The sequence below is a fragment of the Periplaneta americana genome, chromosome 4 (genome assembly GCF_040183065.1).
Source record: "Periplaneta americana isolate PAMFEO1 chromosome 4, P.americana_PAMFEO1_priV1, whole genome shotgun sequence".
NCBI lineage: Eukaryota > Metazoa > Arthropoda > Insecta > Blattodea > Blattidae > Periplaneta > Periplaneta americana.
This window is the reverse complement of record NC_091120.1, coordinates 171,136,731-171,161,462: the sequence shown is the minus strand read 5'-3', so window position 1 is coordinate 171,161,462 and position 24,732 is coordinate 171,136,731. Positions and strand designations below refer to the sequence as shown.

The following is a 24,732-nucleotide window of genomic DNA, read 5'->3' as shown; positions in this document are numbered from 1 at the left end:
GATCTTTTCTTAATGTCCAACTCTCACTGCCATAAAGGAATGCTGGTAGAACCATAACTTTGTAAAATTTTAATAAAGTTTCCTTTCTCACTGTTCTGCCCAATGTTCGTCGTATAGTTCCGCAAAAATGAAACATGGAAACATTTAAAATACACAATCATCTGTGTGTAGAAGGCACCAAAGTCAAGCTGTATTTCTTCTAGTCAAAGAAAAAAATTGTTTGGAATTACTGTCCACAAACATACGAAACATTTGCCACTAAGAGTAGCCAATTGTAACTCGCAACTTAATAGAAAGATAGAGTAATCGAAATAATTTATAAGATCGCTAAAAACATGGACGCCGAAGACGATACAGCCTAGACTTTAGAATAAAAGAGAAAGAGGAAATTAGACTTTAATGCAAAAGAAGGGGTACAGGAATTAGAAGTACAGTAAGAGTAGAAGAGAAAGTAGTGGAAGCTGAAGATGCGGAGTTGAAGATGTAGTAGAGAATAGAGGAACATTTATAGAAGTGTGAAGAGCGCCATAAGCATGTAGCTATAGCAGGCCTGGGCGTTAATACCTCAATTTAGGTACTTAAGTCTCCACTCCACATTCCCCAGGAAAGACAGTTTTGTATTGGACCGATACGAGTAGACCTGAAGGCAAGCATTGCTGAGTGACGGATTTATAAGGCATGCATCATAGCTTTCCGCTCTCGCTGGTCGCCTAAAATCCACCACTGATGCACAGTGATTTATTATGTGTTCGATTCTAAAGCGGTGAATCAGAAAGGACATGGCCGGGGGTATCGACTTTCTTTTTTCCTTCCCCTTTATGCTCAGGGCTGAGCTATAGTAACGAGCTGTAGGATTAGCTGAACTGTGTGAGGACTAGAAGTATAGCAAGGAGGAGCAGGAGTAGCTGCAATATACAGTAAATGCGGAGAGGACCAGGAGAAAGTAACAAAGAGTAAGGATAGGTGAGATAGAAATACGAGAACCAGGAGTACAATAAATAGGAGTAGAAGAAGTTGAAATAGGAGTGTGAGAACAACCAGGTGTATAGTAAAGAGTAGGAGTAGCTGAAATAGAAGTGTGGGGAGAAGAAGGAAGATTAAAAAATAGAAGTAGTTGAAATAGAAGTGTAAGGAGAACCAGGTAGGAATATCTGAAACAGAAGCGTGAGGAGGACCAGGAGTATAGTAAGAAGTAGCAGGAGTAGCTGAAATAGAATTATGAGGGACAGGAGTATAGCGACTGGTAGTAGGAGTAATTAAAATATAATTGTGATGATGAACAGGAGTATAGTAAGGAGTAGTTGTAGTAGGTGAAATGTAATTATGAGAATAGCCAGAGGCCTGGTACGGAGGAGTAGGAGTAGCAGAAATATAAATGTGAGGATGACCAGGAGTATAGTAAGAGGTAATAGGAGTAGCTGAAATTTAATTGTGACAATGACCAGGAGTATAGTAAAGAGAAGTAGGATTAGCTGAAATATAAATGTGAGGATGACGAGGAATATAGGAACAAGTAATAGGAGTAGCTGAAATTTAACTGCGACAACGACTAGGAGTAATAATAAAAAGAGGAGCAGCTGAAATATAAATGTGAGAATGACGAGGAGTATAGGAAGAAGTAATAGGAGTAGCTGAAATTTAATTGTGACAATGACCAGGAGTATAGTAAAGAGGAGTAGGAGTAACTGAAATATAAATGCGAGGATGACGAGGAGTATGGTAAGAAGTATTAGGAGTAATTGAAATTAAATTGTGACAATGACGGGTAGCTGAAATATAAATGCTAGGATGACGAGGAGTATAATAAGAAGTATTAGGAGTAGCTGAAATTTAATTGTGAAGTGACCAGGAGTATAGTAAAGAGGAGTAGGAATAGCTGAAATATAAATGCGAGGATGACGAGGATTATAATAAGAAGTATTAGGAGTAGCTGAAATATAATTGTGACAGTGACCAGGAGTATAGTAAAGAGGAGTAGGAGTAGCTGAAATATAAATGCGAGGATGACGGGGAGTATAGTAAGAGGTAGTAGGAGTAGCTGAAATTTAATTGTGACAATGACAAGGACTATATTAAAGAGGAGTAGGAATAGCTGAAATATAAATTTGAGGATGACGAGGAGTATGGTAAGAAGTATTAGGAGTAGCTGAAATTTAATTGTGACAATGACCAGGAGTATAGTAAAGAGGAGTAGGAGTAGCTGAAATATAAATGCGAGGATGACGAGGAGTATAATAAGAAGCATTAGGAGTAGCTGAAATTTAATTGTGACAATGACCAGGAGTATAGTAAAGAGGAGTAGGAGTAGCTGAAATATAAATGCGAGGATGACGAAGTGTATAGTAAAAAGTATTAGGAGTAGCTGAAATTTAATTGTGAGAATAACCAGGAGTGTAGTAAAAAAGAGTGGGAGTAGCTGAAATATAAATGTGAGGATGACGAGGAGTATGGAAAGAATTATTAGGAGGAGCTGAAATTTAATTGTGACAATGACCAGGAGTATAAGCTTAGTAAAGAGGACTAGGAGTAGCTGAAATATAAATGCGAGGATGACGAGGAGTTATAGTAAGAAGTAGTAGGTGTAGCTGAAATTTAAATGTGAGAATGACCAGGAGTATAAGCTTAGTAAAGAGAACTAGGAGTAGCTGAAATATAAATGCGAGCATGACGAGGAGTTATAGTAAGAAGTAGTAGGTGTAGTTGAAATTTAAATGTGAGAAGGACCAGGAGTATAAGCTTAGTAAAGAGAACTAGGAGTAGCTGAAATATAAATGCGAGGATGACGAGGAGTTATAGTAAGAAGTAGTAGGTGTAGTTGAAATTTAAATGTGAGAAGGACCAGGAGTATAAGCTTAGTAAAGAGGACTAGGAGTAGCTGAAATATAAATGCGAGGATGACGAGGAGTTATAGTAAGAAGTAGTAGGTGTAGTTGAAATTTAAATGTGAGAAGGACCAGGAGTATAAGCTTAGTAAAGAGGACTAGGAGTAGCTGAAATATAAATGCGAGGATGACGAGGAGTTATAGTAAGAAGTAGTAGGTGTAGTTGAAATTTAAATGTGAGAAGGACCAGGAGTATAAGCTTAGTAAAGAGGACTAGGAGTAGCTGAAATATAAATGCGAGGATGACGAGGAGTTATAGTAAGAAGTAGTAGGTGTAGTTGAAATTTAAATGTGAGAAGGACCAGGAGTATAAGCTTAGTAAAGAGGACTAGGAGTAGCTGAAATATAAATGCGAGGATGACGAGGAGTTATAGTAAGAAGTAGTAGGTGTAGCTGAAATTTAAATGTGAGAAGGACCAGGAGTATAAGCTTAGTAAAGAGGACTAGGAGTAGCTGAAATATAAATGCGGTGACGATCGGGAGTATAATAATAATAATAATAATAATAATAATAATAATAATAATAATAATAATAATAATAATAGTAATAATAATAATAATAATAATAATAATAATAATAATAATAATGATTTATTTAACGTGGCAGGAGTAGTAGTAGAAGGAGCTGAAATTTAATTGTGAGAATTACCTTGAATATACAGTAGGACTAGAAGGACTAGACTAGAACTAGCTAAAATATAATATTGTGAGAATGACCAGGAGTATAGTAAGGAGTAGTAGTAGCCGATATATAAATGTGAAGACGACCAGTTGTTCAATGAAGAGTAGTAAAAGAAGCTGAAATAAAAGTGAGGCGGACCTGGAATATAGAAGTAAATAAGCGGGAGCTGAAGAAAACATATACTGTAGGTCTGTATTTTTAGTCAAGGCCGGAAAACAGCCATTGTCAAAGAGCTTAGCTTCTCCCGCTGCAGTTGTTGTTGTATTTAGGTACTCATGCTGACTGCTCTGTTTACAATACGGGTTTCCCACTCCTGCTTTTACTACTAAAACTAGTCGACATGTGAAAAAATTACGTAAAAATCGGTATATTCTTTTTTTCCTCCACTTTCGTCTTTATTACACGTCAAGTTTACCTCCCACATCCAGCGGCTCGCAAACCATTCCCTTCAAACCGAACTTTCACGAGGAATATCTTTATGTCACTGTGGCACTAAGACATGTAATTGGCACAGAATCGGACGGTACAGTACTCCGCTCTTCCGCTTCCTGGCACAGTAGCCAGGAAAGAAGAATCGGATTGAGCATTCGGATCAGACGTTCCCTTGACTCCGCCCCGCCGGCACGTCAGGCGGGGCTTGGAAGCGGCTGTGCTGCAGACGGCTGTTAAGATCCCGCACTTCCGACACCGACTCCATTCCCAACCTCAAATTTGGTGAAGGAAGACTCCTTACAAGGGGTGGAATGTGACAAATTGTGTTCGTGTTCGTGTGTCGACGTGTGACATCAAGACCGTGCTTGTGAGTGTACAGTGTGCGAGTTTGTAGGACAGTGCAGGCTCTGATCTCTGATTGGACTGTTAGGATCGTGTGTAGCCTGAAGAAACCCTCGAGGGATGTAAATGAGCGCCATCTTTTTTTTTTAATTACATCGTTTACCTTGTCGAGCATTACTGTGTTTTAGATAACATTTTTTTTTTATTTCGGAGTTTGCATTAATGTGGTAATTTTTATTGTCAATTACTTAATATATTATAATTACTTTAAATTATTTTTTATCGGTGCTTCTTTCTTCATATACCGCGTGTTTTTCTGGATATAGTACATAGGACTGCAACTTTGCCATAAGAAACCTATACATAAAACAATGAAGATAATTATAGCTTGATCAGTTGGCCATGTTTAGAAATTAGCAGGTTTTGATAATTTGTGAAACAAGAGAACATCATTCATGGTTGCTAAGTCAAAGCCTGATATTCTCTTGTTTTAAAAATTGTCAAAATTTCTAAACATGGCCCACTGATCAAGTTATTTCTTCATAATAACTTTAAACATAGGTTTCGTATGGTAATGTTAATTCCTACGTCCTATACCCAGAAAAAAAAAACACACGGTATAATTAGGTGATTAGGTATAGGTATGTCGTGTTAGGTATTTTGTTACGCGTGTACCTAACGAAAATTTCATCAGCTGGAGTTGATTAAACTTATGAAGTGAGTAGAAAAGAATCCAGGAATAATCTGTCGTACCTATTTTATGTTCTGAAGAAAGGTAGTCTTTAATTTTCAAATTCTTCATTTTGTGCCACTACATAAAGTATAAAAGAAGAAGAAAGAGTTAAAAAAATCTCAATCTATTTTAAGGACTATAAAACACATTATCATGGACTATAATTAACTTATATTCAGAGATTCTAAATCTTGTTCTATTTATGATGTATGTTAAACTTAAACATAGAAATTTTCTTTAACAAAGTTAAAAGTGATTATGGAATAATAGTGAAGAACTTAGAATGAAATTGATAAAATATTGTGTTTTATTTTAGAAGTTCAAAAGAGCATCGTATTTTTTTCTTTAGACCTAAATTTTGTTTTATTCTGTTACGTATGTAAAGACGTTTTCTTCAGACATTACACGGCGATAGTGATCTAAATTCACAATTATATCGAAATATAATCTGTGGATTAAGAAATAGCCATAATCTACAGTAGCATAATTATCTTAAATGACGAATTTCTTATTGTTCATGTAACATTTTTTTCAGTGATAACACAATTGTTGGCTACACTGAGCAGTGAAGAGTTTATCTTTCGTGGTCTATTTTAGAGTATGAAGAACTTGGTTTATCTTGTTAGATTTTAAGGCCTTTACTACCTATAATTTTCAATAATGTGTTTAGGAAACTTAAAAAAAAAAATCATAAAAAGATTATTCAAATTAGCCTGTATCAGGATTCGAACATTTCACTTCACGATTACGTATCCAATACGCTCTCTCGCGCTTAATGTATTCAGTTTGTGGTGTTATACGTTAAGACTAATAGAAGCAATTTTATACTAAATTTTCTAAAAAAAATCTAAAAAAAATAATCTACGTAATGAAGTGATGTACCGATACTTAAGTAAATGCCTCATTTGAAATACGGCTATGGATCTCTGATTCTTAGCCCTTCATCTGTCTTTTCATTTCGTATTACAATACGGAACTACTTTATAAAGCAGAATAAGAAAATACGCAGAATGTTAAAATTACCAATTAAATTACGTTTTCTTTTTAAATATATCAGAAGATTTAAGTTTTTTTATACAATAGTGAGTACATGACTTTACGTCATCTACCCTAACGTCACCATCCATGAACGAAGCGCCGAGGCTGTAGTTCTTTTTTCTGTCGTAGGCGTTGCCCTCGGTGCATCATGGGAGGCGAACTACATAGCACTTGATGACTACTGGAACCATTCTGGAATTTCGGTAGGGGAAACGGGAGTACCTCGCTAAGAACTACCACCAAGCACCGTCATTATCTATCACAAATTCTACAAGTACAAGTTGGGATTTAAACACGGGTTATTAGCTTGGAAAGCCGACGCTCTAGCCTTTCGAATAACTGCACATCTATTATTACGTAGTCAAATTCGTATCACGCATCATCTACTACCAATAATTAATTACATTAGGCTATTTATAAAATTGCTTTATCCACTATCGTTTAATAATGTATATCTACATATTCACACTTATTTCACGATGGTAACGGAAAAGATTACCTCAGTGCAATTTTAAACTCATTAATATCAAGGGAATCTACAAGTGCAGACTCACATCTTCGATTTACTGAAAAACGACACATTAACGTATTATAAACATTCTTTCAGAAATGCAATTAAATTAGTGTACTCATTGATATTGACGTTTGTTCTGCTTAACATGAAATAATACGCCTACAGATACGAAGGCTTGTAAGATTTAGTTAAGTACGTACTCTAAGCTAGCAAAATGTTTTCACATAATATAATATTACCTACTTTGTCTTTCGCAGCATTTCAGGAAACACTCACACCAAAAGCATGTTTGACTAGATTTTCTAGCCAGAAAGATGAAGTAACGGTTCAAGTTGCTTCCTCAATATGTGAAGGAAAGCTTTATTTAGAATCACAGTTTAAAAATTAATATTTTTGACTTGCAGTTAGGTCTATATAAATTGTAAATATCAATAAGCATAATTAGGCTAGCTTCAGAACACTAGCCAATTAAAGAAATGACACTTCTGAATAGTTCACTCTCTATTTGTAATATTTTTTGCCCTTAAAACTAAAGAAAAAAGGTACAGTCACTTCCCGTAACTATGGTCCTGGAACAGAACTATGATCCATTCAAATTTTATATTCCATAACATAGTACCTCGTTTATCTATATTTTTGCTGTACTGTAGTTTGAAGTCAAGTCACTGCAGCTATCTACGAACGTTCTATGTTACTTCTACAATGATCTTTGAATTGTTGTATCGTGGACCATAGTTGTGTTCCAGAACCATTATTATGGGAAATGACGGTATTTTACTAACAACTTCAAATTAATGTAACTTTGAAAATACTAAGATTAGGACAAATGTTTATATGACTTTTTTGCTCAGAATGTCTTCGGAAATGAGCTTCGTAAAGGACGGTAAATCCTCGTGAATCACCCTGTATAACACACAATCTCTGATACGTGGCTATCCATAATCTCATAAAGTAGAAGCTATAACAATATAAACAAAATAAATGATAGAAGAGTTTTAACTAAGGATGATGAAATGAACATGAATGGTTTTAAAAGGTAAAATTATGCAAAGTACAATGTTGGCAAACAAAGAAGCAAATTCTAGGGAAGTGATAAAAACAAACAAATGCTAGAGAGGTGATAAGAATTATAGGATAAGCAGCCATGATTGGTTGAAACACATCGTACAGTACCATTTTATTGGTCAAAAATTGTATGACGTAATAAAAGTGTAATAGTCAAATTAATCCCGAGTTATCTTGTAGACGTTTCACAGAAAGTAATTTACTTAATGCATTGTACTAAAACTAGAGTCTGCAAGCATTTAAATTTATCGAGCTGCTTACTTTGTACAGAAATTTTCCCGTATGCAGTGTGTGCAGATCACTGCAATGATACGGCGGATAAAGTAACGAGCAAGTCACTGCTACTGTTTTTTACTCAGTTTTGAATTATTTTATCTATAACTGTGATGAACTCTACAGTAGCTCAACTGATAGCCTTGTCAGCTAGTTTTAATGAGGCTGGATAGTTACGCGATTCACGTACGTTAGCAGCTTTTTTATTTCATGTAGGATATTCCTTAACTCGTAATACCCGTTCTGTTCCTTGAATAGTTGCAAAACTTATGTCCTTTAGTTAGTATCCTCATTTCGGGGCCACATTTCAACAGAATACAGCCAGCAGTGTCTTCGCTTTCTTAAAAATTCGGCAGGTGTGATTATAATTCCATACACATTAGCCTCGGGTGTTTCCTGATCTGAAAATATGCACACGTAGGCCCTATTGCCGCAGTAAGTTTTTGTTTTTAACTCTTACAGTCTACTTGATAAGATGCGAGTCCACCGGTGGGAGTAATGAAGAAGAAAACCCATGTAATATTAATGTATTCATTCATAGTTTTCTGCTCAAGAACAGGTCTTTCACTGCAAACGCAGCATTCTCCAAATTTTCCTCTTTCCCGCCTTCTTCTTAGTCTCCGCATACAATCCATATAATTATTTTAATATCGCCTATCATCTGATATCTTCTTCTGCCCCGACCTTTTTTCCCGTTCATCATTTCTTCCAGTACATCCTTCAGCAGGCAATTTCTTCTTAACCAGTGACCCAGCCACTTTCTTTTTCACTTCAGCATTCACCCACTCTTTCTGCAATACATAGCCTCGTTTTTTATTCTATCCATTTCACACGCTCCATTCTTCTCCATATCCACATTCCAAATGCTTCTAGTCGCTTCTCTTCACTTCGTCGTAATGTCCATGTTTATGCCCCATAGAACACCACACTCCACACAAAGCACTTCATTAGTCCTTTTTATTTAGTTATTTTTCCTCAGGTCCGCAGAAGATGCATTATTTTCTATTAAATGCTTCTTTTTCCATTACTATCATTCTTTTAACTTCCCGGCAGCAGCTCATTTCGAATTCGCACGTTTACCTTCTTTATTTTTCCTTCAGATAACTATGGTCCTCCTCTCGACTGCATTTATCTTCATCCCATAATGCTCACAGCTGTCATTTAGGTCCAGTAGCATATACATTAGTGTCATCTCCTCTTCTACTAACAGTGTCATATCATCAAAAAATTTTATACTTTACTCTTCTTTCTCCTACTATTACACTTTCCACGTCCTGAAAAAAGTCCTTCACTACATCCTCTAAGTAGGTTTTGAACAGGTATGAAAAGTACTATTAATGTAGGCCTTTCCTTTTCTTTTCATTACTGCGATGAAATTGTTATTAAAAGTAATACAAAATATCATTATACAGGATAAATCAGAACCTTTGCAACAAACTCTGTGGATCGATAGATCTCGCAATGAGGATCTTTTCCGTGAAACAACCCATGTTCTCCGATGTCTCGTGTAGGAGCTATGCGATATTGAAAAGAAAAAAGTTTTTAGTGATATTTACAATTAACTATCAAATAAATTATTCATTTATTTCTTCAAGTACCCTTGCGAAAGGTTGCGTGGCCAGCGTGATCACCCGACTTCACACCCTTAATATTTTTGTTTTCTTTTGCTACATGTGAAGTAATACACCGCTCCAATTGACACCAGAGAGGAACCGACTATGCGATCAAATTTTTTATCAAATTTGACACAGGCCGATAACCACTGCTACGACGGTGTAATGAATGTAATCAGGTTCAGGGTAGACACTTTGAACACCTGTAACTTGTCAGCAAACATACTTGAAACATAATTAATTTCATCACTAAAACCTCTCTTTTTTCGATGTCTTTTAGCTCCTAAACGAGGTATCGGAGAACATGGGTTGCTTTACGAAAAATGATATCGACCCCCAGAGTTTACTGTAGAGGTCCTGAATCACCCTGTATATATGTCAATGGACGTTTCTGAACTTTATTTTATTGGTTCATTTTAAAACACTTTATTAACAGCGATGGTTATCTAGCGTCCGAATAGAATGTTGGTGATAATGCCAGCGAAATGAGTCCGAGATCCATCGCCGAAAGTTACCCAGCATTTGCTTTTAATGGGTTGAGGAAATCCCGGAAAAACCTCAACCAAAAAATTTGTCACAAACAGGATTTGAATTCTCGCTCGCTCGTTTCACAATTAGGTATCCTAACGTGTTCCTCAACTAACTCACAAGTAATGATTAAGAAAATAAGTATTTTCTGAAGAAATAGGTCAAAGATCCTAGACTATGTTGCTGATCTAGGTCTTTAAAACATTCCAGTAAAAGAATCATGCAGATATTTAATTAATTATATATTTTATTATGTAAATGCTTTACGGTTGTAAAAAATATGCAAATTTTATATTATTTTTACAGGTAATTGTTAGCTATTTTAATATTCTGAATAGTGTTTTATAAAGTGTAATAATAATAATAATAATAATAATAATAATAATAATAATAATAATAATAATGGTTTATTTTAACTGGCAGAGTTAAGGACATTCGGCCTTCTCTTCCACTCAACCAGTATGATATAAAATTACTACATTGCTATGAATATAACATAATTAATACAATACAATACAAAGCAATACAATACTACAATGCAATATAATACATAATTAATATAATACCATGACAATTGAAGAGTCCACTGCAAGAATGATGGATGTCACTTTCTTGTCGAAAATGAACCAAGACTGTCAATGCATAGCTTAAGACATATAGAATGTACATACAGAGTTATATGGCATTAACACTGATAGTCATTGTCCAGTAATGATCGGAAAATCACAGTTACGTAAGCTTTGAGCGCTAAGCATTTCAAACTTTCAATTACTTCTCCTGCAAAATGTATTCCAAATGACATCCATCATTCTTGCAGTGGACTCTTCAATTCTTTTTATCTTCACAACACCAATAAAATAATTACCTAAAATAAATTAAATTAAATTATTAAACTCGATCACAATTAACTTCAATTTGACTGCGCCCGTGAGAAATCGTTTAGCCTTTTCTTGAAAGTGGTTATTGTCTGGCTGTCCCTAATCTTCTGAGGTAGAGAATTCCATTCACGGGGGAATGAGACAGTAAAAGAGGATGAATAGTGGGATGTTCTATGGGCAGGAATTGCTAGGATTTGGCTCTCCTGTGTGTATATTGAGCATGAAAAGTTTTTGAACATTAAGGATGGTATTCATAGACATTTCGCAGCACGCGCTACGAGCGTACTAAGCTAGGCCCGGCTATCCAGTGGTTACTTGTACAGAATTCAAATCATATCCTATCGCTAACACTGGTTTATGAATACGAAAAACGCAGATAATCCACCGAAAGCCCGCTCTAAAATGTCTATGAATACGGCCCTTAGCTTTTATAATAGCCGAGATATAAAAAAAAAATGAATTTCACTAAATGTTTGTAGACCAATTGTGTACCTCTCCCCTTAAAGCAGGAGTTTCTAATTTTGTATAATTTCGTGACACACAATGAGTACGAACAAAGTACGCAGTACGAACAAAACAGTAGCAACAACATACATGGATTTAACTTAATTAAACTAATTACAATTCTGTACTTCATTTAATTACATTCTAATTTTCTGACTAGTGGAATACAGTTAAATGTGAACTCTAATTACCATATAAGCTGCTTACCGTAAACAAATTATGAATTTTAAAGAGCTTACACAATAAAATTTACAAAGATCTTTAATTAAGGGTACTTAATTCGTTTTAAGAGCTTCTAGGAAGCTTTATACAGCCTTGGGCAATGAAATTTACATTGAACACGTTAAATGCTTAAGATGCAATCCTTCTATTCCAAAAGGACATAGAGCACTTATTCATTTACCTTGTATTTATAACGCAGATGTGAACAAAACGCATTTAAATTATCATGAAAGTGATGCAAATGTGTTTCTGTTACAAGAAATTCGTGCACTTCAGCAAGTGAAATCAGGAAATATCAGCGTCAAGAGAAATTCACATTCCACTTGCTTTGATGATACCAGAGCTTTCATAGTCGAGGTCTCCGACCCACGTTTTGAATCTCACCGCTCAGTATAGTACATAACGCGTCATCACACTTAAAAAAAAAAAGAAGACGCCTGAGCGCCAGCTGATTGCTTACTTGTCATAGAGCCATTCTGACTCTGCAGTGTAAACAAGTTGAAAACTTAAGATATACCGCGAAGTAAAAAAAAATAAAAATAAAAATAAAATAAATACTAATGGTGCGAGAACAGATGGTGTCAGTCTCGAAGCGAGCGTCGGGAAACCCTTTCAATTAAAAATCAAGCAAAGGATTTATTCGCTAGATAGAAGCGGAGGACCGAGCGTGATGTAGTCTACGTACTGTGTGTTACGATGAAGGCAAAGCTTTGGCGTTAAGCGGAAGTCATGATTGCAACTTAATTTCGCAACTTATCTGTCAGTGAGACATTCTGATTTGTCTTATACAGGGTAAACTGTAAGTAATGTCATTAATTTCGAGGAGTTATTCTTTGAGATATTTCGAACAAAAAGTTTCGTACAATATTGCTCGTTTTTGCTTCCTTTTCGACATAAAAATTATTTTGTATCAAACATTTCATAGCGTGCTTTAGGAAAGCTATTGAACTAATTCCCAATACTACAACAAACAAACATTCTCATGAGGACAGATAAAAAAGTTATTTTTTTTCTTCCACCATGTTAATAATGTTAAAACAAATGTATGTATGTATTTATTCACACTCCAAATGGGTATATAGCTGGTGGCACTATAACTAATTACACTCAATAATGACATTAATAGGGCTAGGATTTTGATGACCAGGGAACGGATTTATATGGACTAAAAATATATGAAATATGTAAATATATATGTAGTTATTTTTACCAAAATATGGAATTAAATATGGATTTTTACCAAAATATGGAATTAAATATGGACTTAAAATTATAAAAAAATGACTATGTACGTTAAATATTGGTACATTTTAATCAAACTAAACAAAAAATATAATGGACGTACCTTATCTTCCAATGTAGTTTCAACAAAACACAATTTTTATTGTCTGTTACCATAACAATAGGTTACAAACATTTCTTTCAAGTGCTGAAAAGTGAATCTTCTTCTATTGTCTCTGAGGATAGATTTATACTGACTAAAAGAGCGTTCGACGTCACAAGAAGTAACTGGTACATAATTCAATTTCACAATGTCTGCTGGGGATAAGTCCAAGTTAATCTTCACTGTTGATTCACCACTCATCACAGCAACAACCTTTTGTAGTTCTTCATATCCAGGGTTTTTTGAAAGTACAGTGTCCACCTTAGCTCTTACTGCATCTGCAACTTTACCTCTACCACGATTCAGTTGTTCCACAGTACTATTTATAATTTCAAAACTTTCAGATAGTGAAAGGTGCCTATTTTGGAGGCTTTTGAGCGTTTTTATGATGCATGAAAATGTATGCTGAATGTGAGCTAAGTCATTCTTCACACTTATGTCACAGGTAACTGTTTTCGCAGTATCAATTGAGACTGCATCTTCAGAGTCCAATGCAAGGAGAACATTGTTAATAGAGTCTATATGTTCGGCATAATATTCAACTGCTTCTAGCCATGTACCCCATCTAGTTAAAATTGGCTTTGGTGGCAATGGAATTTCAGGGTACATTTCTTTCAACACGTTAACTCTACTGGGAGCTTTGAGAAATACTTTTTTCACTGATGAAATCAACAAATCTACTTTAGGGAAATTGTCTCTGACCACTTCTGCCACACGATGAAATGCATGCGCCACACAAGTAAAATGAGTCAATTTAGGATATACAACAGATAATGCTTGTCCAGCTTTGACCATATAACACATTATCGTACATAATACCCTTTGGCCACAGGATACCCATAGCTTCGTTGAACAGTTTAACTATAGTTTTGTTATTGCACTTTTCTAGAACATCACAATGTAAAAGAATTCGTTCAGAATATTGTTCACTTAACAAACCGATAACTACATTACCAACAAGTCTACCTTCTTTGTCGGGAGTCTCATCAATGGAAACCCAAATTGAACTATCTTTAATTTCATCTCTTATCTTCTGTATTGTCTCATCGTAGATGGATGGAGCATACGTCTTCCTAAGTGTTGACTCATCCGGGATTGTATGTTGAGTATATTTTTCAAGGAATTCCCTGAAGACCTTATTCTTTAGTTTGTAGAGAGGAATATCAGCAGAGATGAGAGAACGGCACAGGTCGATGTTAAACTCAGATCTTACATTCGATGTTGTTGGTTGTGTTAAAAACAATTGTCTCTGCTTGGAATTTAGTTGTTTGTTGGCCTGATGTTTACTAGTTGTAATGTGTTGTTGCACCAGGAACTTTTGTGTAGATGATACTGCACACTGACACAAATTACAAAATAATATTTTATTGTCAGTTGATAAACCATCTTCTTTAAATTCTGAAATGTAACTTGTTAGTTTTGATTTTAAATTGACTGAATGACGTACTTTTGGCATATTTACCGTCTTTATAGTATGATTTACAAAACTGAACCTATGTGTACTCTGACTGGCATTTAACTGTTGAGCTGCACAACTGAAGTCTGTTAAAAATTTTAAATTAAATTAATACAGTTTTGTAACTTACTTTCCCATTGTTGATAGGACTGCTAATTTTCAAATAACTCTGATGTTAAAGGAATTACTGAACATGTGTTTAAATCTCTATTGTTGAAATGTATTTTTAAAAGTTAATGGAATTTTGTTTTGTTTTATTGTTAAACCTAATATAATATGGACTGTTTTATATGAAATATGGAAAATATATGGAAATTAACGAAAATATGTACTAAACTCTAAAATATGGAAAAATATGGAAAATAAAAGTAGGATTTTTCAACCCTACACATTGTGAAACATAAAGATAATGCAAAACATAAATTATATTAGCTTTATAAGTAAATATGTATTTACATATAAATCCTTTCCCTGTTGATGACCTATAAATCATGAAAAAATGTCCCAAAAATAATGAATTTATGACCTAAAAATCTGTCAAAAATGCCCTTAAAAATGCCCTGAAAATTGTTCTTACATAATTGGCTTAGTAGGAAAATAGGTTTTGTAGGTACTACTTAATATTTAGACTAGTAATTAAATTAAGTTCTACGAGTAGTACCAACTACTATGTTTATTTAATTTTACCTAATTTAAGTGGTAGCTCACCACAAGGCCACTCTTACCCGGAATTAGCAGGTATAGAGGAGTCTATATTGAAGGGGTGGTTGGGGTGTACTACGTTAAAATGGAAATATTTGCACTCGGTCGCGGGTTCGACTCCCGCTTGGGCTGATTATCTGGTTGTTTTTTTCCGAGGTTTTTCCCAACTGTAAGACAATGTCAGGTAATCTATGGCGAATCCTCTGCCTCATCTCGCCAAATATATGGCTATCACCAATTCCATCGACACTAAATAACCTCATAGTTGATACAGCGTCATTAAATAACCGAGTAGAAAAATAATGATTATTAATGGACAAAATATGTAGACAAATATCAAAGGAAATAAACATTATTTTATATTAATAATGGGGATTTATGGCCAAAATTAAATGAAAATGCCTCAAAAATGTCCGAATAAAACAAAAGATGCTCTTATGGGTTGAAATAGGCAAAAAATGCAAAAAATGCCCTAACAAATATGTCTTAAAACATTCAGTTTATCACATAACATATAAATACTAAAGCAGCTATATTTCTGACTTACTAGAAAAAAGATGCAATTTCATCAAAATCCTAGCCCTAGACATTAATAATAAATCACATACAGTTACTAATTATTGACTCTCACATGATGAGCCCCCCCCCCCCCTCCCGAAACCCATACTGACAATTATGTAACCAATTTTAATCATTCCAATGCTGCCTTAGATATGCTGAAATCAAGTGTTCCATCTGTTTGCAAACCACAGAGGTGAGGCTGACTGGTCTGTAATTTTTTGTATCTGAGCGAGACCCTGACTTATAAATTGGCACCACTATTGCATCTTTCCAATCTCGCGGGACAGTACAATTGTTTATTGATATATCAAATATACGAACTAGATAGGGAATCATGGCTTCCCCTCTCCATTCTTATACAAATTTTGATCACTCGAGCGCAAATACGAGAGCCTCCCCCAGGAAGTAAGTTTCTCTGGGGCCGCTTACAGAAAGAAAACACAGTTTCATGGAAAGATTTATTGGAACAGATACAGATACTGTTGAAGTATTTTTCAACATATTCTCCACCGGAAATGAGACATTTGTTATACCGTTGGATCAACTTTTGTATCCCTGGTAGTAGAAGTCTGCCGTCTGGGATCAGAACCATTGTGTGACAGCCGTCCGCACCTCTCTTCGATCCCACGGTATGACAAATGTCGCAGTTCCAGTGAGGAATATGTTGAAAAATAGCTCAACAGTTGTTATATCCGTTCCGATAAATTTTTCTAATGAAACTGTTTTTTATTTCTATAAACGGCCCCACGGAAACTTATCTGTTACGGCCCTCGTAATTGCCCTCGAGTGGCCAAAATTTGTATAAGCACTTGTTTTGACATTATTAACATGGTGGAAGAAAAAAATAACTTTTTTTCTCCCCCCCATCAGAATGTTTGCTTGTCAGTCAATTTAAGAGAGCACTGTGATATGATGATAAATGATTGGAAGAATTTTAGAAAACGGAAGTTTTCTTTTTTAACAGATTTTCAGAAATTCAAAATTGTAAGAAAAAAGAAGTGCACCAAATAATTATGAAAATAAAAAAATATAAAATTTAATTTATACCTGCGGCTGGGTGAAAAATGTAACCAAAAACCTAGTTTTTTTATTGCTTATAGTAGAGATTACAAGACAACTTTTGTACGCCATTACGTTTTAAATTTCGGAATTTCCTTTCGATACGCCCTAATGTACACCCTAAGATAAAATAAAAGTGGGAAGGCTCGAGAAACTAAGTGGGGATCGGCAGATCTCGGGCGCACTCGTATAAAGCTGCATTCACACTAGAATATTTTGTTTTCCTTCAATCCTTTGCGGTGGGTATCATACACCAAGAGTAAGCATAACATACTCAAAGACGCATCCGACCTGCCGTATCGCTGTGGCTGAGCGGTTTAATATGCTAGTATCCTAATTCCTAATTGTAAGATCAGGCTCGAATCCTGTCTCATTCTTAATTTTATTTTTATCTTTTTTTTTTTTTTGTTTAACAAAAATCGTTTAGCATAATTGTCGTCTGTTTTTTGCATTTAAATCGTTTGTGAATTGTGGCATAGATGTGTACACACAAAACTAAAAAAAAATAAAAAATATATATTTCTTTCATTTATACTTCGTTCCATAATGTCTGACAGGCGATATAAACGTTGCCGGCAGAGAGAGAGGGAAAAGAATAATTCCTATTCAACCAATGTTATAGGTCTCATTCCACGCTTATATTGAAGTTGGGTGGAGGTAGAACCCTTCAGATCGCCGAACTTCAAGATAAGCTTAGAATGAGATCTCTGTCATAAGTTGAATATCGTTTATTCTTTTTCCTCTCTCTACAGGCAATGTTTATATCGTCTGCCAGACATTATGGGACGAAGTATAAGATGAATGAAAGTAAATAATGAAGGAACAAATTCCAACAAAAATAAGTACTCTCATATAAAAAGAAGAATATTTATAATATCGGGTATATGACCTCTCAGACCGAGGCATGGATGAAATCAAATTTCTATAGTACCAACGAAGTGTCGATACTGTATCCTAAGCTTCTTGAATTTGAGCCCACAAAGCGTCCTTTGTTCTTCGTTAATATGCAGCCCAATTCGACTCCACTTCTTCTTTCATCTCTGCCCATATATTTTCAATGTGATTCAAATTGGATGAACAGGGAGACCAGTCCATAACAGTGATATCCTGCCTCTCGGAAAACCAATATGAAACCCCATTGGATGTATGTACAGTCTTATATAAAAAGTTTTGTCGCAAAGTCCCAGAAAGGAGGCAGTGCGCATGATCAGACATACAACGAAACAAAATTAATTTTATTACGTCAACTAGTCGTTCTCTTATGAACCACTTGCTTGTCCTCTGATCATGCGCACTGCCTCCTTTCTGGAACTTGTAAAGTATCTTTGTGACACAACTTTTTTTCTGAGTCTGTAAAGCAGTAGTGTCAGAGTTGTAAGCTCCGAAACCGGTTGTGGTGCTAGAGACGTCCAGTCGGAGCGTGAACTTGCTTATGTCTGTGGAAGCACCGGAGCACACAACGAGTTATAGTGGAGCGCTCCGCTCCGTTTAGGCTGTGTCTGACAACGCTGCTGTAAAGGATGATTATCCTGTACGAAATCAATGACTCCGTCCGGATTAACGTATCCTCACAGAGGAAATCAAGACATGTTCAAGTATGACCTTGTATTGTTTCCTGCTCATTGATTCGTCAAGCATCCACAAAACACCCAGATCATCACGATACATCCAGCCCTAGCAAGACACAGATACACGGTCACGACGAAATTACTTAACCACGTACTATATCTTTCGTCGTATCGGACTCGTGGACGGTAGACGATCACTTTCCTCCCACATGTAGAAGAAAATGTCTCCTTATCTGAGAATATGACTCTATTCCAGTTGGGATTGGCATTTTCCTCTGCTGCTATGTGAGGGAATTATTATTATTATTATTATTATTATTATTATTATTATTATTATTATTATTATTATTATTAAAAGCAAAGAAAACGGATTAAAAGTATTTCGCGTTTAAAATATAGATTAAAATGTGTTTCGCGGCGGAAAATGTTTGCAAATTGACGTATATTTTAACTTTTGCTTTTTCGAGAGCACTCACGGGTACAAGCTTTGGATTTTTCGGGATTAAGATAATTGAAGACCTCTCCGAAAGATGCGACATCAAATTAATGAAATATGGAGAAATTAATCTTGAAGTATTTATTTACAGCAATAAATTATTGCATCCAATAGCTGAATAAACTTGTATCCTTGATTATACAAATGATTCTGCTAGTACATATAGGGCTAATGAAATATAGGCCTACCCCTGAAATTATTTTCCTTTTTTCCGAAAGGTGTATTATAGATTTGTTGGTTACATCTTATTTATGTATTTGTAAGTAGGTTACTTTACGACGCTGTATCAACATCTTAGGTTATTTAGTGTCTGAATAAGATGATAATGCCGGTGAAATGAGTCTGGGGTCCAGCACCGAAAGTTACCCAGCATTTGCTCAAATTGGGTTGATGGAAAACCCCGGAAAAAATCTCAACCAGGTAACTTGCCCCGACCGGGATTCGAACCCGGGCCATCTGGTTTTGCGGCCAGACGCGCTAACCGTTACTCCACAGGTGTTGACTACACCCTTGACTTTAATTTTTCATAAATCAGCTCAATAAATTACAATATTATTATTATTATTATTATTATTATTATTATTATTATTATTATTATTATTATTAATATACTTTCTAGATGGCATTACCAACGGATGTACGTAGCGACATACTAGGGCATTCGATAAGTAATGACAACAATACTGTAAATCAGCGCTTCTAGCGGTGAGCATCGGAATATTTTACTACGTAATAGAGGAGCGATTGTTTCATAAATTTGTAATATCGCAAGTCTTGAAGTAGTCATATTTTGTAAATACAGTAGCTGTTTCTGATTTGTAGTAAACAATATAGTCCTAAAGGTATGAACAAAAGTCCTTCATAAAAATCCAAGTTGCAAAAGAAAAACATGCAACTCAGTGCTTTAGGGCAGCCGTGGCGAGAATGTGACTCGCGAAACATTGTGGCTCGCAGTGATAGCTGTGCATTTCGCTTGCTTCTTACTTCCGCCAACCCCCACCTTCTCACTCACTGGAGTCAAACTCCGTTCTATTTGTATTTGTCTCTGACCTGCGAGTGGCATATGTCTCTCTCGAAACCATGTACGAAAGTTCTAAGTAGGATGGGAGGACATATTTTTTTGCTGTCAATATGATGAGAATATTAAATGTATGATTTGGTCACAAGTATTACGAGGAAAACGGTTGTATAACATAAAACGGCATTATACATGTTACTGATGAAACATTAAAAGGTTAAGTGTTATTGTTGTTGTCATCATCATCATCATCATCATCATCATCATCATTATAATCTCTGTACGTCGACCCTTTTTCAGCAGATGTACGAATAATGCGGTTAGCTCTTCAATTTGAACTCACTGATTTACAATGTGATGTCAAATGAAAGCTAGATGTAAGGACTTGACAAATGTTGAACTTTCAAATCTTTGCCAAAAAATAAATATCCGAAGCTTCGTTCTATCGCTTGCTCTGTTGAAGCCATGTTCGCTACAACTTACGTTTGTGAAAAATTATTTTCAACAATGAAAATAGTAAAAACCAAATTTAGATCAAGACTGACAGACAAATACTTTCGTGATCAACTACGACTGGCAGTAAGTGACGTAATTCCTGATTTTGAAACTTTGTCGCAGAGACATTCTGAAGACAGTTAATTTTAGGTTGTGATATTGTTCATTTATTGTTCATTTCTTTCTTCGTTACACGTAGTAAACATTAGTTTGTAGCCTTGTACTGTATAAAATTATATTTAAGTGCTTGACGTAAGGAAAATGAAAACCCGTTAATAAGTCAGACATTTGCTTCACTTCCCCTTCGGGTGTCCGCCTCCCTCCATAGTGGCTCGGCGCACGATTACATTTTCGCCACCGCTGCTTTAGGCATTACAAGAAGCCTGTGGGAGAGAATCTTACCATACTGAGCTGCTATAAGTTGGATGGAAGCGAGGCATTCGCTTTCAATCAAGAGTTGACATCCGAAGAGTTTTAGATTGATGAGTGACAGATATATCCAGAAATGCTGCTGCATATGAAGTCAGTCATCTTCCAAGAAATTGGTGACATATTGTTGACATGGCAGGAGACTATATTATAATGACAAAGTAACCTAAATAAATTTAATGTGAAACAGTAACTATAATGTCATTACTTTTCGAATGCCCGTTATTTCAGTGTATAGTGTTTGTCTCTTATCTCTTGATAATCATTATAAAAGATTAATACAGGGACATCATTTTATTTTTACTTCAATTTTTATTGTACCTGAGTTTTTTTAATGTACTTCACTCCCACCCCTTCTACTAATGAAGTTCAACCGTCCTCCACACAGATCCAAGACCGCATATACAGCCATAGTAGCCTTACGGTCATAACAAACAATACGTTCCAAAAAAAAATGTTCGCGTTTTCCAGTGACGAAAGAGCTTTCAATATTGCATCATTTTCCATTTGCCTACATCGCATCCCGGTTTCCCCCACCTGCTTCTATTCGCCTCTCTGTAAAGGCTAGTGGTTGGGCTGTCTTAGCTCTTTTCTGAGAACATTAATTTCTGTTAAGAATTGGACGTCTACGTAATATTATACCCATACAATTGTTTAAAATAACTTAAATAAAAGGGCCTCGTTAAGTAATTAACTGTCACGTGATTTCCTCCCTTTCTACGACGCTGCGACGTAACCACTTTGACGGACAGTAGATAGCATGTCTGAGTAATTTTATCTTTTCGGATCGGGCAGAAGTGAAGACTGAATTTACAGTACGCAAGGTCTCTTTTATAGAGTAGGTACAGAATTATTTCAACGTGAGTTACTAATACGAGGTACGAACCTGGTAATTGGAATTACGTACAATAGTCTATAGTGCGATAATATCCACACTAGAACTGAAGCCTGTATCGAAATGAACGGCCACCATTTTCAAAAATGTGTTTAAATATCCATATTATGATTATTTTTCAATTTAACTTCATCCCCTATAGTGTATGCTAATATGCTGTACACAACATAATATACACTTCATAATGAATACATCCGCATGGAAAGCTCAGTTCGTGAGTAAAAACACTTATTGTCAATACTGTATTGTATTTTGATTAAACAAAAACCTAATAAAATTATCAAACTAAAAAATCGCGATATTTGCTAGTTTACGCAAATGGATGAGCTACTTTTCTTCCCTCCTATACCTAGTAAATTGGTATGTTTGTATATTACGCCAGTATCATCGAACTCCAGTCGTGGAAGGGGGTAGCAAACGGTGTTTCCGGCTCTTAATCGTTGATCCAAAGGTATAGCCAGGTTAATATTAGAAATGTTAGTAAAAATAAAATGATGTCCCTGTACTAACCACACATGATTAACAACAAGATCCTACATTTATTTTGAAATAGCTTATCAAAATTCCGTAAAGTTGTAAATAAACCAATATGGTCACTGAGAATGTAAAGTTGTGGGGTGTAAGTCTGTCGGAAATACAGTAGTATCACGTAATGAAGTACCGTAACTCTTTACTTTGGTTAGGTATGGAGACCCAACTAGATATCAATTTTCATTCCGATCAGAGCCTGCACTACGGCCTACTTGCCCATATGGAATACACTGATTTATTACGAGCTTCATGGCTGATAAGTTTTTGTTATCACAGGTCGTTCGTGTTCGGGTAGACAATACAGAAGGGCGTGCACCGTTCATAAACTAAATTATTTATCCACCAGCAGAATGTATAAAGAAGACGCTTAAACCGGAAAACAAAGAGCATGCAGTCATGTATTTCCTGTGACGAGATACGTGAAGTGTGGCCGCTGAAACAACAAAGCGGAGGGGGGACAGGGGCGGTCGAGTTAATTTCTTATACTTACAGTCGCGGTTCCCCCTCCTACCACCCTCGCACGCGAATGATAGTGGTAAAACAAAGTACGGTTATCTAACAAACCCTCCCCCCACTTTTTTTAAGACTTAGAAAAGTGTATCCGTCGTCATGGTAGCAGAACTGACTAGCATTACGGCTGGCGTTGCGAGCAATAACAGTCACAAGTCTGCAAGTAGCGCGGGAGGCCGCATCTCCCAGTTGCCTCGTTGGATACAGACTGCGACCAAACCGAACAACCACAAATACAGCTGTTCCTCCGACCAGCCCATGTACACTTCTGTCTCCAAGCCCCAACAGAATGAATCCATGGCTAAACGAGAAGGAGGTGAAGTGCCGGGGACATCGGCGACCGACCCAGTAGGACTCCTCTCCAGGCAAGGACCTGGGAGAGGACTGGTAGGACTCGTGGGTCCTTACCGCGTGAGCAGCGACAGGTTGGATAGGATGGAGGACAAGGAAGGCGTTGTGGACGACGATGAAAGTGCCGATTTGAGATCCGCCAGAAGAGGAAGTGATTGTGTCAGTGGAAGTGAAAGACGGATGTTTGTGCTAAAAGATGAGGAGCTAGTCGAAGAAAGTGATTACAGGAGGTTGCAAGAAGGTGTGGCCCCTAGTTCGAGGAACAGGAGTCCCGAGGACGTAGACCCTACTCCAGGACGTGAAAACTGGAGGCTTCGGGAAAGCAAGAATTTGACAGTCAACGGTCGTGGAGGGGACGACAGGAGAGGCATGTCCATGACGGATATATGGCCCAAGGATTGGGGAAGTAAGTGAGCTCTTTTTTTTTTCTTCCTTCCATTATGTTTCCCGTTCCCCGATCTCTCATCTGTGTTGAACACGTTAATTTCCATTACACGCGGTTCCCGTTGTGTGTCCGCTCGTCTGCTTGTTTGTGAAGATGCTGCCAACCTAACTGCTGCGTCACTCATTACTATTGGAATTGACGTTTCATGTAAACCCAATGTTAGTTAGTGACATCTATATTTTAATAAGGTCGTATTGTAAGTGAATCTGCAGACTCATGCTAACGAGTCCATTCAAAAGTGAATTAAATATTTTGTTCTACTTTTTATTTTCATGTAAGGTACACGTACCAAATAACGCCACCTTATTAACACTTCAGTCACTTTTGCTCTGGAAATAAGTTATGTACAAACACGAAAATTATGAAATAGAAACCGTATAAAATAGCACAATGAAAATGGATATATTATATACCGAACAAGAATTAGAACTCAAATAGGAAAACTTTGTAAACTGGCATTATTAGGAACAGGTTGTCCAATTAACGCCACCTATTTTCTAGTAACCTATACACTTATAACTGTTAATGAATTATTTTTCCTAAGCAACACAAATTGAACTAAGTGACTAAATTTGAGTTTCTGTTAATAAAAGATACAAAATCACTCAATACAAATGAAAGATTCTTGATCTGAAACTGAAACACCAGATGGATTAGGAAAATATGTTTTCCAGTGACTCCTTACTTTAAAAAAAAAAAAAAAAAAAAAAAGAGACAATGTGACACAGTAGAAAGTTATTAAACACAAAAGCATTTGCTTTAGTTTAATATGAATGTTTTCCAATAAGTAAAACAAGAAAATTAAGTTATGTAAAATAAAAAAAATAATAAGAGTTCGATAAGCAATTGAACCAATATCATCACTGCACATTCCGAACATTTGTAAGTCGAAACCTTAGTGATTTTCCTGATGTTATCACACTGATGCTGTACTATCAGCCTTAGTACTAACATAACCTAAAATTTTGTCTGTAGACCTTCAACGCCACATGGCGTTAAAGCGCTACTGAGTACTTGATAACATGACATGCCTGTTTCTCTAACATTTTGAAATTTTATAAATAGCAAATACTTTCTATACATAGAAGAACGTTTAAGGATCACGAAAATATATAGTTTAATATAG

General features: G+C 36.0%; 1 protein-coding gene across 2 annotated transcripts in view; it reads left to right on the top strand.

Moving 5' to 3' along the window:
- Positions 1-24,732, top strand: part of LOC138698423 (proton channel OtopLc-like) — a 707,834-nt gene that overhangs the window by 404,606 nt on the left and 278,496 nt on the right. Inside the window, exons 1-2 of one of the 2 annotated variants that reach the window (XM_069824312.1) lie at positions 4,067-4,363; positions 22,577-23,567. The exons of the other annotated variant lie outside the window; for it this stretch is intronic. Coding sequence (XP_069680413.1) covers positions 22,910-23,567 — 658 coding nt within the window. The 5' untranslated portion in view covers positions 4,067-4,363; positions 22,577-22,909. Of the gene's footprint in view, positions 1-4,066; positions 4,364-22,576; positions 23,568-24,732 lie in introns of those variants that run through there. 2 annotated transcript variants of the gene reach the window in all.